Raw genomic sequence first — 14,697 nt, 5'->3', positions numbered from 1 at the left:
TATAGTTGTTACCCTAACCGACTCAAAAACTGAAAGAACCAAACCAGATCATGACCAAATTTTACAGATAATCGAGCGGTTTCTATATCTTTATAAACAAAAAAAAACTAAAAAGTGAAAGAATTGAACCAAAACCGAACCAAAAACTGAACACCTAGACCTAAGGAGGGAGTAAAAGATATCTTTAAGCGTGTGTATTTTGTTCTTGAGCTTAACCCACTTCACATGTAATGAAACCACTTGTATTGCCTTTTGTTGGGCCTTCAATATTTTGTATTGCCTTTTAGAGGTTGGAGGGCATTCGGAGTTAGAGATAGAGAGGAATCGTAAGTATAAAGAGTTATAGATAGAGTTGAATCTGAAGTATAAAGAGTTATAGATCCGTACAAATAAATTGAGCGAGTGGGTTGGTATTATATAAAGGAAGACTAAAAGGGTTTGTTGTTAAACAAAGATTAGTTTGTAGTAACAATGATGTTTCTCCTTGTCGGCGGAACCAGGAAGCTCCGATGGTTCTCCACGGCGGCGGCGCAGCCATATCTCCTGGTGAGAGAGAGGGAGGTCACCTTGAAGTCCTCCAGTGAAAGAGTGGTCACCTTAAATCTGTTGGATCCGTGTAAGCTTGAGATGGTGAAGATCCCCGGCAAGACTCTCCCGACGGAGGTTGGTAAGTCGTTGAGGATAGGTTCATCCAAGGGATGGGTGGCTCTGACGGACCTTCAAAATTCGAAACTGCGTCTCACCAATCTATTTAACCCTTGTGCCTCTTCACCAACAACAATAACACTACCCCCTCTCGACGGGTCAGTTGCCCGAGTTTCCAAGGTCTCTCTCTCAGCCTCCCCGAACCAACGTGACTGTGTAGTGGCTGCTAAGTTGTTTGCTCCACTCGTCAGTCTGTGTCGGCCTGGTGACTCGGAGTGGACACACATCGAGACCCCAAACAATTTCTTCACTTCAGCTGTGATGCACTCTATGAGAGACCAGAAGTTCTATCTCCATTCCCCGGATACGGCTCCGACTGATCTGATCAAGACTTGCTCTGACTTTCCTCCGGTGAGTCCTTACCGGAGGTTCCCTTTTTCTGACATCCCCAAGACCACACAAGATTTGTATCAGTCATCTATCTTCAGAACTCAGTACTTGGTCGAGTCACCTTCCGGGGACTCTTTCATCGTTATCTGGTAATTTTTCTGCTATTATTATTACACATACATACAGACAGGAAATATAAAAACTCTGTTTCCGATTTATGAAGGTGTATGGCTGGTGGTAAGATGGAAAAAGAGACGTCAAGACTCATGTGCGACACCAAGGGCTTTATGGTGTTTAAGCAAGACCATGGTAAGAAGTTGTCTTCCTATACACAAGACATTGGCGATCTCTGCATTTTCCTAGGCAAGAACGAATCCTTTTGTGTCTCTGCCACAAAATATCCGGGGCTGAACCCGAATTCAGTCTATTTTGAAGGCAGTGAAACTGGGTTCGGCTTTTACGAACTCAGCTCAAACACTGTCCACGATCTCACGCATTTGGCCCCTTTCTCCGCTTTCTACTTATGGCTTGCCCCTCTAGAATAAAATAAAGCAGCTTTTTGGTCCTTTTGTTTTTTTGGTGTTTGGTTTTATCTTAGCTACTGCTTAACTTATTTATTGGATTTTCATCTCGAGTTGATTTTTATGTTCAGTGGGTTTGGCTACATGCTATATGCCATTAAAAAAAACACATCCAAAGCTTACAAAAGCGAACTCGAATAGGCTGATACCAAAGTATCTTTAGTTTCAGGCTAATGGACAAGTATTCTAGCTTGCATCTCTGTAGGAACCATATTAATGTTGTGAGAAAAGTACATCCCTGATGGAACATTCGGTCTGATTCAAAAGGATGTCATGGAATCCTAAAACAGAAGATTTCAGCCAAGGAGATAATGTTGATGTTGCTCTAAGATGATTGATGAATGATAATGTTGCACTAACAGAATGAGGAAGAAGAGGAGTGGTAATGTTCAATTAAGCTCTTAGAGCATCATTAATCTCTCAACCATTTAATACTAATATAAGTTTACTATGTGATGAAAAATTAAATATGAAAACAAAAGAAATAATATTTTTATCTCTCCAAAAGTTGTAAATGTTTTTTCAAGACGAGATGATATTCTGGTGTTTTCTCTTCATCACTCATGTTTTTGTAATATTTTAATATTATTTTTAGGATAGAAACTCGGCAAAACTCTATTGTTGCGCATGCTCGTAGTTTCTGTACAAGAATTAAAATAAAACTCTTTAAAAATTAATTTCATGCCCTTTAAAACAAAACCTTTTTTTTTGATTTTTGAGTTCTAGTAAACCGATTAGATAGATTTTATGTCGAACCAAACAAAGCTACTAATTAAATCACTTCGGTTTATTTTTGATACTGGATTTGTTGTGTTGATTGACTTTTCACTTTAGTGTTAAACTCTCAGAAGTCACCCACCACCAACAAGCCTGGTCAGATTTGCTACGCTCTCCTTTTCAAAACCTGGTCAGATTCATACATTCATTCTCGTTGAGCTTCAGTTATGAGATAAGTACGAATAGTACGAGATGATGTTTACTGAACATGAGTGTATGAGCTTTTGGTGTTTGTGATGTGTGTTACGCAAAGTTGCAGCCAGGTTCGTACTCAACAAAGTAAATAGTACCCGGTCTGGCCTTGAGTTAAATCTAAAATGGTTAAAAAATCAACCGGCCAGAATCCATTAAGCCTTGTGATCAACCAATGAATGAGAAATGATGTGCAAAATGAAGTTATCATAAAAACCTTAAGTCTTGTGCAAAGACAAAGTAAATGATATGATATTGTTCTAGAGTGGAACGATGAAAACATAGCACATATTATTGAGAAAAAAAAAGACTTGAAACGTTTATTGAAGCAGCACTCCTCCATCTGCCAGCAACACCAACACCAACACCATCACCATCACCATCACCATCAGCACCGGTCAACGATTTGCTACACTCATGAGCCAAAAGTTTAGCAATTTATAAATTTAGGGAAGAGAAACTTATTGAAATAATATGTTACCTCTAGAGCAGATTTATAATTGTCAGAATACGAATCCCACTTAGTAATTTCATGATACCAGTGAACAAGCGCTTCTTTCTGGGTCTTACGAATCTCGTAGCTGATATCATCGATAAAAGCTCTATGATTATCTTCAGACCAAACAAGAACCTTTTTCATGATATCTTTAACGTCTCGAGAAATTTTTGAAATGTTGAAGTCCAAGTCAGCATCTGTTCCCTGAATAGATAGAAAGTAAAAGTTATTAGCAGATGAATACAGAGGAGACGGCTAAAGTAAAATGACAAAAATAAAGTACCTTGCCCGTTTCTACGCCAAGTGAGCGAGCCCACCCAACCCAGAACTCGGCTTGTTGTTTCCAGTGAGAGACAGATTGACTTAGGGTCAAGTTAAGTTCCCGGAACAAGGTGTCTTCGATGTAATCCCTTACTCTGTGCTGATCAGGTTGGGTACCATTCTGCTCGTACCAAACGAGTACGCTGTTCATAGCCTGATTTTTCAGCGTCCAGATAGTCCCCAGTGTCCCTCCAGTAAAGCGTATCCTCTTTCAGAAACTCGACATAGCGCTCCAGAGACGGGATCTCAGCCCAGACTCTCAACTCCTCATACTGAGTAATCACCTTCTGCTTAGCTCTGCCGCGATTGTCTTCCCACTCCTTACACTCATTCAACAAACTATCGAGATGGTGTTGCAAAGAGAATGCCCAAGAAGGATCGCTATCAAACAAATCATCATGGACCATTAATTGAGAAAGAAAACCTAAACTAAAACGCTGCTGTTTTGGTTAAAAAAAAAAAAAATACCTTGAGCCTCCGTTGCTGTTGGGTTCCTCCGATTCGCCATTGCCGCCCGAGTTCAATGAACGAACCGACAGCACGCGAGTGAAGGGTTTGCGTTCCTCCGATCGTCCAGCAAATGAACGATCGCTGTATCAAACAAGGACCCATTAAGAAAGAAAACCTAAACGCTGCCGTTTTCGTTAAAAAAAAAAAATACCTTTTCTGGGAGCCTCCGTTGTTGTTGGGTTCCTCCGATTCGCCATTGCCGCCGGAGTTCAATGAACGAACCGAGAGCACACGGGTGAAGGGTTTGCGTTCCTCCGATCGTCCAGCAAGTGAACGAATCGACAGCACACGGGTCAATGGTACACCGAATCTTTTCAACATATTTTCAGAGCGCTGGAGACTGGAGAGAGAGAGAGAGAGAGCAAGTAATGGATCAATCTCTTATATAAAAGGTTAACTAACTCTCTCACGTATGATGAGAGAATCCTTTCTTCTTATCTTTAATTCCATACGTGTTGCTATTAGCACTAATTTTCCTTGCATTTCGGATAATCCATTCATTTATTATTCTTTTATTTTGTCTCTTGTTACCAAGCGGATTAACAAGGACACCTCTTCCTGAGAGGGTTTCATCTCGACTTACAGGCTGGAAGAGTAAGATGCTGAGCTTTGCGGGCCGTGTGACACTTACCAAATCGGTATTGTCGTCGATTCCGGTACATACCATGAGTACCATTATGCTTCCACATAGTACTCTTGACCGACTAGACAGACTTGCGCGTAACTTTCTCTGGGGGAGCTCCTCAGACCGACGAAAGCTTCATCTCGTGGCATGGGACAAAGTTTGTCAACAGAAAAATGAAGGAGGTTTAGGGATCTGGCGCTCAAAAGAGATGAATAAGGCCCTGATAGCAAAAGTTGGATGGCGAGTTATGAACAACGAGCACAGTTTATGGGCACAGGTGGTGAGAAAGAAATACAGCGTATCTCAAAGATATGAGATGGATGATGGCTAAAGGAACTTGGTCTTCTACTTGGAGAAGTGTGGGTCTCGGACTAAGAGAAGTAGTGGTTCGAGGGCATAGATGGGTACTCGGAGACGGAAGACAGATTAAGTTTTGGTCAGATACTTGGCTATCGGATGATCCTCTATTACTGTCGATCACATCTGTTCTACCACAAGGTCAAAAAAATCAACTAATTAAAGATTTGTGGAAGGACGGCATTGGCTGGGATTTGGAGAACATTGATCCGTATCTTACAGAGGATAAACGACTTGAGCTCCTTGCAGTCGTGCCTAATCATGTAACTGGAGCGAAGGATAGAGTAGCTTGGAAAGGAACCAATAATGGAAGCTTTTCTGTAAAGTCGGCCTACAGGCTGTTAACTTCTGTTGTCTCACCAAGACAGAACATGGAGAGGTTCTATCAACGTATATGGACGGTTGTAGCTCCGGAGAGAGTACGATGTTTCATGTGGCTAGCTGGACAGCAGGTTATCATGACCAATTGTGAGAGATACAGACGGCATCTTGGAGCTACGAATACGTGTGAAGTCTGTAAGGGAGCTCCAGAGACAGTATTACATGTTCTTCGGGATTGTCTGGCGATGGAAGGAATATGGAATCGTGTGGTTCCAATGGGTAAAAGACAGACTTTCTTTACCCAGTCACTACTCCAATGGCTGTTTACAAACCTGGGGGATAACCAGATGGTAGGAGAGAGCACATGGTCCACCTTTTTTGCAGTAACGGTATGGTGGGCGTGGAAATGGAGGTGCGGAAATGTTTTTGGGGTCACCCGATTGTGCAAGGACAGAGTAAAATTTGTCAAGGAGAAAGCAAAAGAGGTGACCAAAGCAACATGCGCCATTGATTTATCTAATATAGTTACATAAAATTATATATTCTATTAAATTCATATCATACAAAAATATGATTATACAAACACGAAAACTTAAAAATTATATTTCTCAAAAAAAAAAAAAATATATATATATATATATATATACTGGAGGGCGGGTCAGTATCTAGTTAAAATATTGAAAAACTTGTGACAAATCTGAAATCTCTGTCTTTTTTTTTTGTCAAACAACCAAATCCTGTCTTAACCATATTTGGTTGACTTTTTCTGTTTTAGGCATTAATAATATATTTCCAGTTAGATTGTAGTGTCGTGATTTGGTCTGAACTAGCAGAATTGTAAAATGGTAATCAAGAACAAACTCTTCTTCCCATCAAAGACATCCGGATCTTCGAGCCACGATAGTTCCAATAGTCCCATTTCTGTTGGCTCCAAATCTCCGATACAATCAGACACAAAGAAGCCTGAATCTGCTCCCAAGGATGAAACCCTTGTCCCTAACCCGCTCCCCGCTGGTGGTTTTGTCGGTATGTTCTCATCAGATACAAATAATATATTGATTTGGTTAGTGATAGATACAATGTTATTGTCTCAAACTCTCAATCCGTTATATTTAATTCGTCTAAGACATAAAAACGCTTTGAGAGCTTTTACGCAATATTGCGATGGAGACTCATGCTTGTCTCGTTCTTGTTATGAGCATGTTCGCTTGTAGGATATAATATAAATGATTGTTTTAAGGATGAGCATTATCACCACCTTTTACCATTTTGTTCTGAACGGTATGTTTGTCACATGTTGATTCTTCACTTCTTACTTCTCAAGTTTTCTTATGATTGTACTCCGCAGGCTGCTCCGGACGATTTGGCCTTCGGAAGAGGTTTCCTAGTGGCATAAAAAGTTTTTCTCATGAGCTGAACTCAAAAGGTGTACAGCCCTTTCCATTGTGGAAGTCTCATAGTTCGAACAATGTGGAGGTATTCTAGAGTATCCTATTTCTTTTAATCCTCTGTGAGTTTTGCTGTATGCAAGATCTAATAGTCTGTAGTTTCCAGGAAATATTGGTTCTAATTCGGGCCAAATTTGATAAAGCAAGGAAGAAGTAAACTTTGACCTTGCGGTATTTGCTGCGGACCTGGTGGGAGTTCTTGAGAAAAATGCAGAAAGCCATCCTGAGTGGGAGGAATCATTTGAAGACTTGTTAATTTTGGCTTGAAGTTGTGCTATGATTACTCCTGGAGATTTCTGGCTTCACTGTAAAGGCATAGTTCGAGATTTGGATGATAGACGTCAAGAGCTTCCTCCTGGCGTTCTCAAACAGCTTCACACTCAGATGCTTTTTATACTTACTAGATGTACGAGGTTGCTTCAGTTTCATAAGAGTTGGGAAGAAGAGGAACAAGTTGAAGAATAAAATGGTTATGACTGTGTGACAAGGTTCTACATTTGAACAAGTTGGATAAGTCTCCTTGCATTTTCGGAGTTGAAAAATAAGCTGATTGAGTCTGTTTGGGGGTTTGTTTGTATTTTGTTGCGTGATCTGTCTAAGAGATCATTGTAATTGTAATTCAATAATCAAATAACACTTTCAGTACTTTGTCGAGTTCTCATTTACAAAAACATATAAGTGGTGTTAGAGCTTGATACATGAGTGGAAAGATGACTATTGGACTATGTTGATGGAGAATCAAGCTATCGCTCGGTCTTAAAGAAATGTGATCCGCAGGTGCACAAAGACAGCGAATAGTTGAGCTGACACTATAGGATCAGATCAAAAGTGGACCTACGGAGGGAAGTTGTTATTAAGAGATGCCAAAAAATGTATGATGTATCTTTCACGTTAGGTTCCACAATGAACATCCAACGATAGAGGGACACTGAATAAATAAAACTTGCTTCTGATCTCCTAAATAGAATGAATATTTGTATAATTAGGTTAATGCTCGTTGGATATGGTGTCGATCTTAACTTGAGAGATGGTAAATGTTAGTATTAGTTTTCTAGCTTTTCAAGCTTCTCAGATTAAGAAACTCATATACTGCTAACTATTTGTAAATTTAAGCATGGTAAATTTAACATTTGAATAGAAATATCTAGTTATATGGAAACTATACCTATGTAAAGGTAAAAACTTTCATGAATAATGTGTTTATATATCAACAATTACTAAATTTTGATCTGCATATGTTTATTTTTAGTTTTTTTAAATAAATATTTATTTGTATAAATAATAATATATATTTTATAATTTACATGTATTAAATAATTGTTTGACATGACATTCCAAAAATCTAGATACAGTGCACGTAGATACCAGGAAAAGTGCCGATTTCGACCCCAACAATTTCAGTCGTGCCAAATACGACCCGAACAATTGATCAGTGCCAAATACGGCCTCAACTCAATTATAATTCAAAAAAACTACCCGAACTTCTTAAAGCGTGCCTAAATCTACATTGACTCTAACATAAGTTAGTTAACTGTTAACAAGATAAAACGACGTCGTTTTGATATACGAAGAAAAGTGCCAATTTCGACCCCAACACTCTCAATCGTGCCAAATAGGACCTGAACAAATGATCAGTGCCAAAAACGACCTCAACTCAATTATAATTTAAGAAACATTACCCAAACTTTTTAAAACGCGCCTAAATCTACATTGACTCTAACAGAAGTTAGTCAACCGTTAACAAGATAAGATGACGTCGTTTTGATATATATTTTTTAAAAAATATGTTCATTTCAGAACTCAAACCCGTTTCGGGATATCCTTTTAAAGGGGCACACTAACAATTAGACTAAAGTAATTTTTTGAAATATTATTACAAATTGAAATTCCCCATTATATAAACTACTATTCTTCTTCATCTTATCCAATTTAAAACTTTGGTGATTGCTTTATATATTTTAGTTATTGTTTAATATGTCTAATATTTTGTACAACATATCTTAGTGAAAGAAAGGTAAAAGGCCTCTTAACATTTTTGACCAAAATATCAAAATATATAATATTAACTTTGAAAAATAAAAAGATTTCCACTTAAGTTTAAAAATTAAAAATATTATATAAGAAAATTTTATATATAAATTCAAAGTCTTAAGTATATTTAAGATTGTACAATAATAAATATTTTATTATTTATATTATAGTAAGATATAAGTTTATTAAAGATATGATAAATAAAAAACATGTTAATGTATTTATATAAATCAGAAAAAATTGTCACTAAAATTTTAAATTGGATAAGATGAATAATAACAGTTTATATAATTTCAAATTTGTAATAATATTTCAAAAAGTTACTTTTATCTAGTTGTTAGTGTGCCCCTTTAGAAGAGTATCACAGCATGGTTTGAGTTCTGGAATGAACATTTTTTTTTTAAATATATATATATATCAAAACGACGTCGTCTTATCTTGTTAACGGTTGACAAAATTCTGTTAGAGTCAATGTAGATTTAAGCACGTTTTAAGAATTTTGGTTTGTTTTTTCGAATTATAATTGAGTTGAGGTCGTATTTGGCACTGATCAATTGTTCAGGTCGTATTTGGCACGACCTAAATTGTTGGGGTCGAAATTGGCACTTTTCCCCGTAGATACCCATATTCTTAGGCGTTACACGGTGATACCGAATCTCCCTGATTGTGTTTGTTGGGTGCTTATTATGGAGCTTATTATGGAGCTTTGAAATGAATGTATGAAGGAGGGTGTGGCTTAGATTGGTGCGGAGGCTTTGCACTGAATATTGGTCGATGCTCTGCTCCACTGGCAGAATTGTGGGGGGTCTATTATGGACAGGTATTGGCATGGGAAAGGGGGATCGCAAGGTTGGAGCTAGAGGTTGATTCAGCAGTTGTGGTTGGATTTCTTAAGACAGGAATTGAGGAGACTCACCCACTGTCGTTCCTGGTACGTCTGTGCCATGGCTATCTTTCAAAGGACTGAATTGTCCGAATTGATCACGTGTATAGGGAAGCTAACCGTCTAGCCGACGGGTTAGCCAACTATGCCTTTACTTTACCATTAGGAATTCATAGTTTTGATTATGTACCACCTGATGTAATTTCGATTCTTGAGGATGATGTCTTAGGCGTTTCTCGTCCTAGACATGTAGTGATGTCGTAGTTGTCCGATTTTTTCTAATAATATAGGGAGGCTTTTCTCCCTTTTGCCCACCAAAAAAAAAAATTCATAACTATGTACTTGTGTCCTACTTGTGTCATATGCGTTTTGGAAATTATTTTTAATCTTTATTCATAAAATATGCAATATGAAATATTTTTTTGTAGTTTCATATATGATAACAGTTTTAATTTCCCACATTTTATTTCTAAAATAAAGTAGGTGTTTTATTATAATATAGAACAAATTATAGAAATTGTCATGATCAATGAATTATAGAAATTATAAATCATTTCTAGAATTGCCATGATCAGTGAAGTATTGCCCAAAAGCCCCCAAACGATGAAAATGTTTGATTTTAAAATTTTTTTGCCCAATTTAAGAAAATCATGGATAAAGAAACTCATTATTCATTCTGAGATGCATTAGTTGAAAATTTGTGAAAAAATATATTCTAATACTCATTATTGAACCAAAATATTTTATCTTATATATTTTATGATTTATTGTAATTTTAATAAGAAATAATTAATTTAAATAAATTATATTTGTGGATGTTTTATAAACATAAGATATTTGGGGTTAACTGGTAAGTTTTTGTAAGTTGAAGGTTTAGTAACAATTATTAATTAAATAAAGATAGAATCATTTCAAAATATTCATTTTGGAGTTAAAAATGAAGTAATACATTGGAGTAGTCATTTTGATGTTGCGCTATTTTAGAGTAAAATATGGAGTAATACATTGGAGATGCTCTTAGAACCTATAACCAAATGTATGTACATATTTAAAAGGTTAATAAACAATTTTTGTTTCACAAAAAAAAAAAACAATTATGTATTCCCATGTTTTTGTTTCACAAAAAAAAAAACAATTATGTATTCCCATGTTTGAAATTTCGCTAAGGCGTGAGTCGGACGGACGTCATGCGCTTAGCGAGTTAACAAAAAAGGAGATAAATCGAAGGTAATCGGGATCAATTTTGAGCACTTTTGAAGTTTGCGATACATATATATATTTATTAACTTTCGTATAAAAAGGCAGTATAGTTGCAGCGTTCTAATGGTAACTGGGAGTGCTTTTAAACAATCCAACCCGAGTTCGAGGGAACGTTAAATAATTTTTTTTTCTTTTTTTAATGATTTCTTTAATGAGTGGTATTATTGTAATTACATCTTCTTCTTCCTTCTGATAGTTTAGGTTTTCTCTGCAATACTTTTTTTGCGGCCGTCAACCATGGATTTACCAAATCCTCTAAATTTTTGAGCTTTTCTGGGTTTCTATACATCAAATACATAAATCTGTTCTTCATTCTTTGATTTAAAACATTAGAAACTCCAACTTTTTTTATGTTTTCTAATAAATCCGATTTTTTGGCCGAACAGAGTAAATTCGCCACGGTAAAGTTCAGCCTAGCGTTCCAGCGCCCGATTAAACGGCTTTACGGCCGCTTTTTCGAATCACGGATGTATTCTAGATTTCAGGCGGTTATCGAAAGTGGTTATAGAAGGCGGTTACATTAAGTCATTAAGCTTCGTTGCAGTTATCGTATAAAAAAAATATGTATTATTAAAATAATTGTTGTACACTGCTTTTATCACAGGGTCACACTGCTGTTTTAATAGAATAACTAGAGATTGATCCACCCTCGATATATTATTGACGCCCAAATATATTGATGCAGTTAGGTGAGAACTGATGTGGTGGTTATTAGGTTAATTGATGCGGTAGTTATTATATAAAGTTTGTATTTTTCTTATATACAGTTATCATATAAAAAAGTATGTATCATGGAAAATATTTGTTAGACTAAACTAATATCAATAGGTCACACTTGTGTTTTAATAGAATAGATATATATAATTAATGAAAAATTCTCCTAGATGATGATGATGATGATTAATTAATCCTTACTAATAAAAGGAACCTTTTGAGGCTCCATAGAACGTCCACATCAGCGAAAAAAACTTATTCCGAAAGATGACACGTGACATAAAATATAGTTTTATATTTTAATATTACTAATTTTCGAAAATTATAAATAATATGTAAACATACAGCATAAAAAATGGAAAAACTACATTAAACATATGTAAAATTATAATTTTTCACTTAAAAAAAAGACGGCTTATCTTCATAATGCAACATTACCGTTTTATAAAAAAAACATTATATATAATTTGGAAAATAATAAATATATGTAAACATACAACATAAAAAATGGAAATACTACATTAAACATATGGAGCGTCCACATCAGCGAAAAAAACTTCTCCCGAAAGATGACACGTGGCATAAAATATAGTCTTACCTTTTAATATTACTAATTTTCGAAAATTATAAATAATATGTAAACATACAGCATAAAAAAATGTCAAAAAAAATGGAAAAACTACATTAAACATATGTAAAATTATCATTTTTCACTTAAAAAAAGACAGCTTATCTCCATAAAGTAACATTACTGTTTTATAAAAAAAACAAAAAACATTATATATAATTTTGAAAATAATAAATATATGTAAACATACAACATAAAAATGGAAATACTACATTAAACATATGTAAGATTACCATCTTAAATTTTTATTTTTAAAAATAATATGTAAACATACGACATAAAAATGGAAAAACTACGTTAAACATATGTAAGATTACCATTTTTCACTAAAAAAAAGACGGCTTATCTACATAATGTAACATTACTATTTTGTAAAAAAAAAATATTATATATAATTTAGAAAATAATAAATAATATGTAAACATACAACATAAAAAATATAAATACTACATTAAACATATGTAAGATTACCATTTTACATTTAAAAATAACAATAATATATAAGCATACAACATAAAAAAAAATGGAAAAACTACATTAAACATATGTAAGATTACTATTTTTCACTTAAAAAAAAAGACTTATCCCCATAATGTAACATTACCATTTTATAAAAAAATAAAAAAACATAAATATAACTATTTGACTATTTGTCCAAGTTCTTCTATTAAACATTGCCGTTTTACATTTAAAATAGAAAAAAATATTAAGATTTAAACATCTATCTTAAAATATAAAATATAGAGATTAACCAAATATAAAGTATAAGAAAGAGAAATACTCAATATATAGAAAAATAAATAATAAGTAAATATTATAAATATATAAATATAAGAATTATATATACAATAATAAGTAAATGCACAATTTTTAAAATATGGAAAGAGTACATTAAATATTAAACATCTATCTTAAAATGTAAAAAATAGATATTAAGTAAATAGAAAGTATAAGAAAAAGAAATACACAACTTAAAAACAACAAAAAACGTACATTAAGATTTAAATATCTATTTTAAAATATAAAATATAGATAATACGTAAATAAAAAATATAAGAAATGGAAATAAACATTTTAAAAAAAGGAAAAAGTACATTAAGATTTAAACATCTATCTTAAAATGTACATCTATCTTAAAATGGTAGTAAATTATATAAAAATAGAAATACCACATTAAACAAAAAAAAATAAAAATATATAGTTTTACATCAAGAAAGTCCCTATAAAATTCATTATTCCATCAACATCAACCTCACACTATCAAGGAAAACTTCAAAGCACTCGAGCAAAATAATGGTTCTACCATCAACTCTTGCCGTCCCAAAAACCTTTAATGACCTTGAAGGAAATTTTTTATAACAACGAACTTTTTGTTAGGTGGATTCATTGTTGGAAAACCCGCAACTTCCAAAAGCCAAACTTATTCATGGGAATTGAATTGCTTTTCATAGACTCAAAGGTATTCTTACAAATTTAAATTAATCTAATCCATAATTTTATTGTTAATATTTATACTAACTCTTTCATGATCAAACCATTACAGTTAATAACCATTCAAACGTTTATCCCGAAACACTTATTTCCTCGCCGAATCAGGTATTGGTTCATGTTGGTTTAGTATTATTTTTGGTTTATTAACCGGTTTAGGATGATCCTATTGTAAATATAATTTAAGTTGGTTTAGCATATATTATGCTTAAAATAACTTAAATTAAATAATAGTAATATTATGCTTAAAATATAATTTTAGAGAGTTTTCAAATATAGTTTACAGAACATAATAGGTGATGAATTTAATTTATTAAATTCGTTTATTACTTAAAACTAAGTTTTTTTTAAAAACATACTGAGTTATCAATGCTGGATTGGTGAGTATAACATGAAGACAAAAATATAAATATTTCATTTTCGAGATAAGAAATTCAGCTTTTATTCAGTTACTCAATATATAATATCTTAAATTATTTTTAAAAAAATATACATAATTTATATATATAGATTAATCTTCCAAACTTAAACTATTATATTATATATGAATAATATTTTAAAATAAAAATAATTTCTGATTTAAAAAAAAATAAAAACATCAAATGTTATTTTCAAATAATGGATGTAATTTACATTATACTATCATTTAACAAGTATTAGATACGTTTTGACATATCATTATTTTCTATTTCCAGAAAAAATAAATTGTTAAACATCAATATCATCTAGGTTAAGTATACTAACAGCACAAATTCAAACATCACAAAAAATATTTACATAAACATTATAATACAATAATTTATTCAAAAAATACAATTCAAAAAATAATATTCAAAAGAATAGTTATATACTTAATATTTGAAAATCAAAAATATTTTTTCTAAAATTGTAATTACCTGGCCATGGAGATCAATCATCTATTTACGGATCGATCGATTGTTGAGCATGTGGTCGATCCGAAAATACTCTGCAGTTTAATTAAATATCTAAAACATTTATTCCAACACTCAACAGATAGTTTTGCTAAATA

General features: G+C 33.6%; 2 protein-coding genes across 2 annotated transcripts; one reads left to right on the top strand and one right to left on the bottom strand.

The window, feature by feature from the left end:
• The first annotated feature begins 225 nt into the window (after nt 1-225).
• Nucleotides 226-1,686, top strand: LOC106452028. The gene is made up of 2 exons (XM_013894036.3): nt 226-1,184; nt 1,259-1,686. The coding sequence occupies exons 1-2, from the start codon at nt 472-474 to the stop codon at nt 1,578-1,580; spliced, it is 1,035 nt and encodes a 344-aa protein (XP_013749490.1). The 5' UTR covers nt 226-471; the 3' UTR covers nt 1,581-1,686.
• A 1,086-nt stretch (nt 1,687-2,772) lies between these two features.
• Nucleotides 2,773-4,306, bottom strand: LOC106452029. Its single transcript, XM_013894037.3, has 5 exons — nt 4,064-4,306; nt 3,871-3,993; nt 3,365-3,783; nt 3,067-3,285; nt 2,773-2,994 (listed from the first exon to the last, which is right to left on the bottom strand). The coding sequence occupies exons 1-3, from the start codon at nt 4,231-4,233 to the stop codon at nt 3,507-3,509; spliced, it is 570 nt and encodes a 189-aa protein (XP_013749491.1). The 5' UTR covers nt 4,234-4,306; the 3' UTR covers nt 2,773-2,994; nt 3,067-3,285; nt 3,365-3,506.
• Nucleotides 4,307-14,697: the final 10,391 nt, after the last annotated feature.

Source organism: Brassica napus, chromosome C5 (genome assembly GCF_020379485.1).
Source record: "Brassica napus cultivar Da-Ae chromosome C5, Da-Ae, whole genome shotgun sequence".
NCBI lineage: Eukaryota > Viridiplantae > Streptophyta > Magnoliopsida > Brassicales > Brassicaceae > Brassica > Brassica napus.
Note: the sequence above shows the minus strand (reverse complement) of the source record. Positions and strands in the feature narration are given on the sequence as shown.

Excerpts from the sequence above, each read along its gene's own strand:
- LOC106452028 (XM_013894036.3), top strand. The coding sequence starts at position 472 with ATGATGTTTCTCCTTGTCGGCGGAACCAGGAAGCTCCGATGGTTCTCC. Across the intron at positions 1,185-1,258 it reads GACTCTTTCATCGTTATCTG|GTGTATGGCTGGTGGTAAGA; the intron begins GTAATTTTTCTG and ends CGATTTATGAAG.
- LOC106452029 (XM_013894037.3), bottom strand. The coding sequence starts at position 4,233 with ATGTTGAAAAGATTCGGTGTACCATTGACCCGTGTGCTGTCGATTCGT. Across the intron at positions 3,994-4,063 it reads AACGGAGGCTCCCAGAAAAG|CGATCGTTCATTTGCTGGAC; the intron begins GTATTTTTTTTT and ends TGTTTGATACAG. Across the intron at positions 3,784-3,870 it reads AACAGCAACGGAGGCTCAAG|CGATCCTTCTTGGGCATTCT; the intron begins GTATTTTTTTTT and ends TTTGTTTGATAG.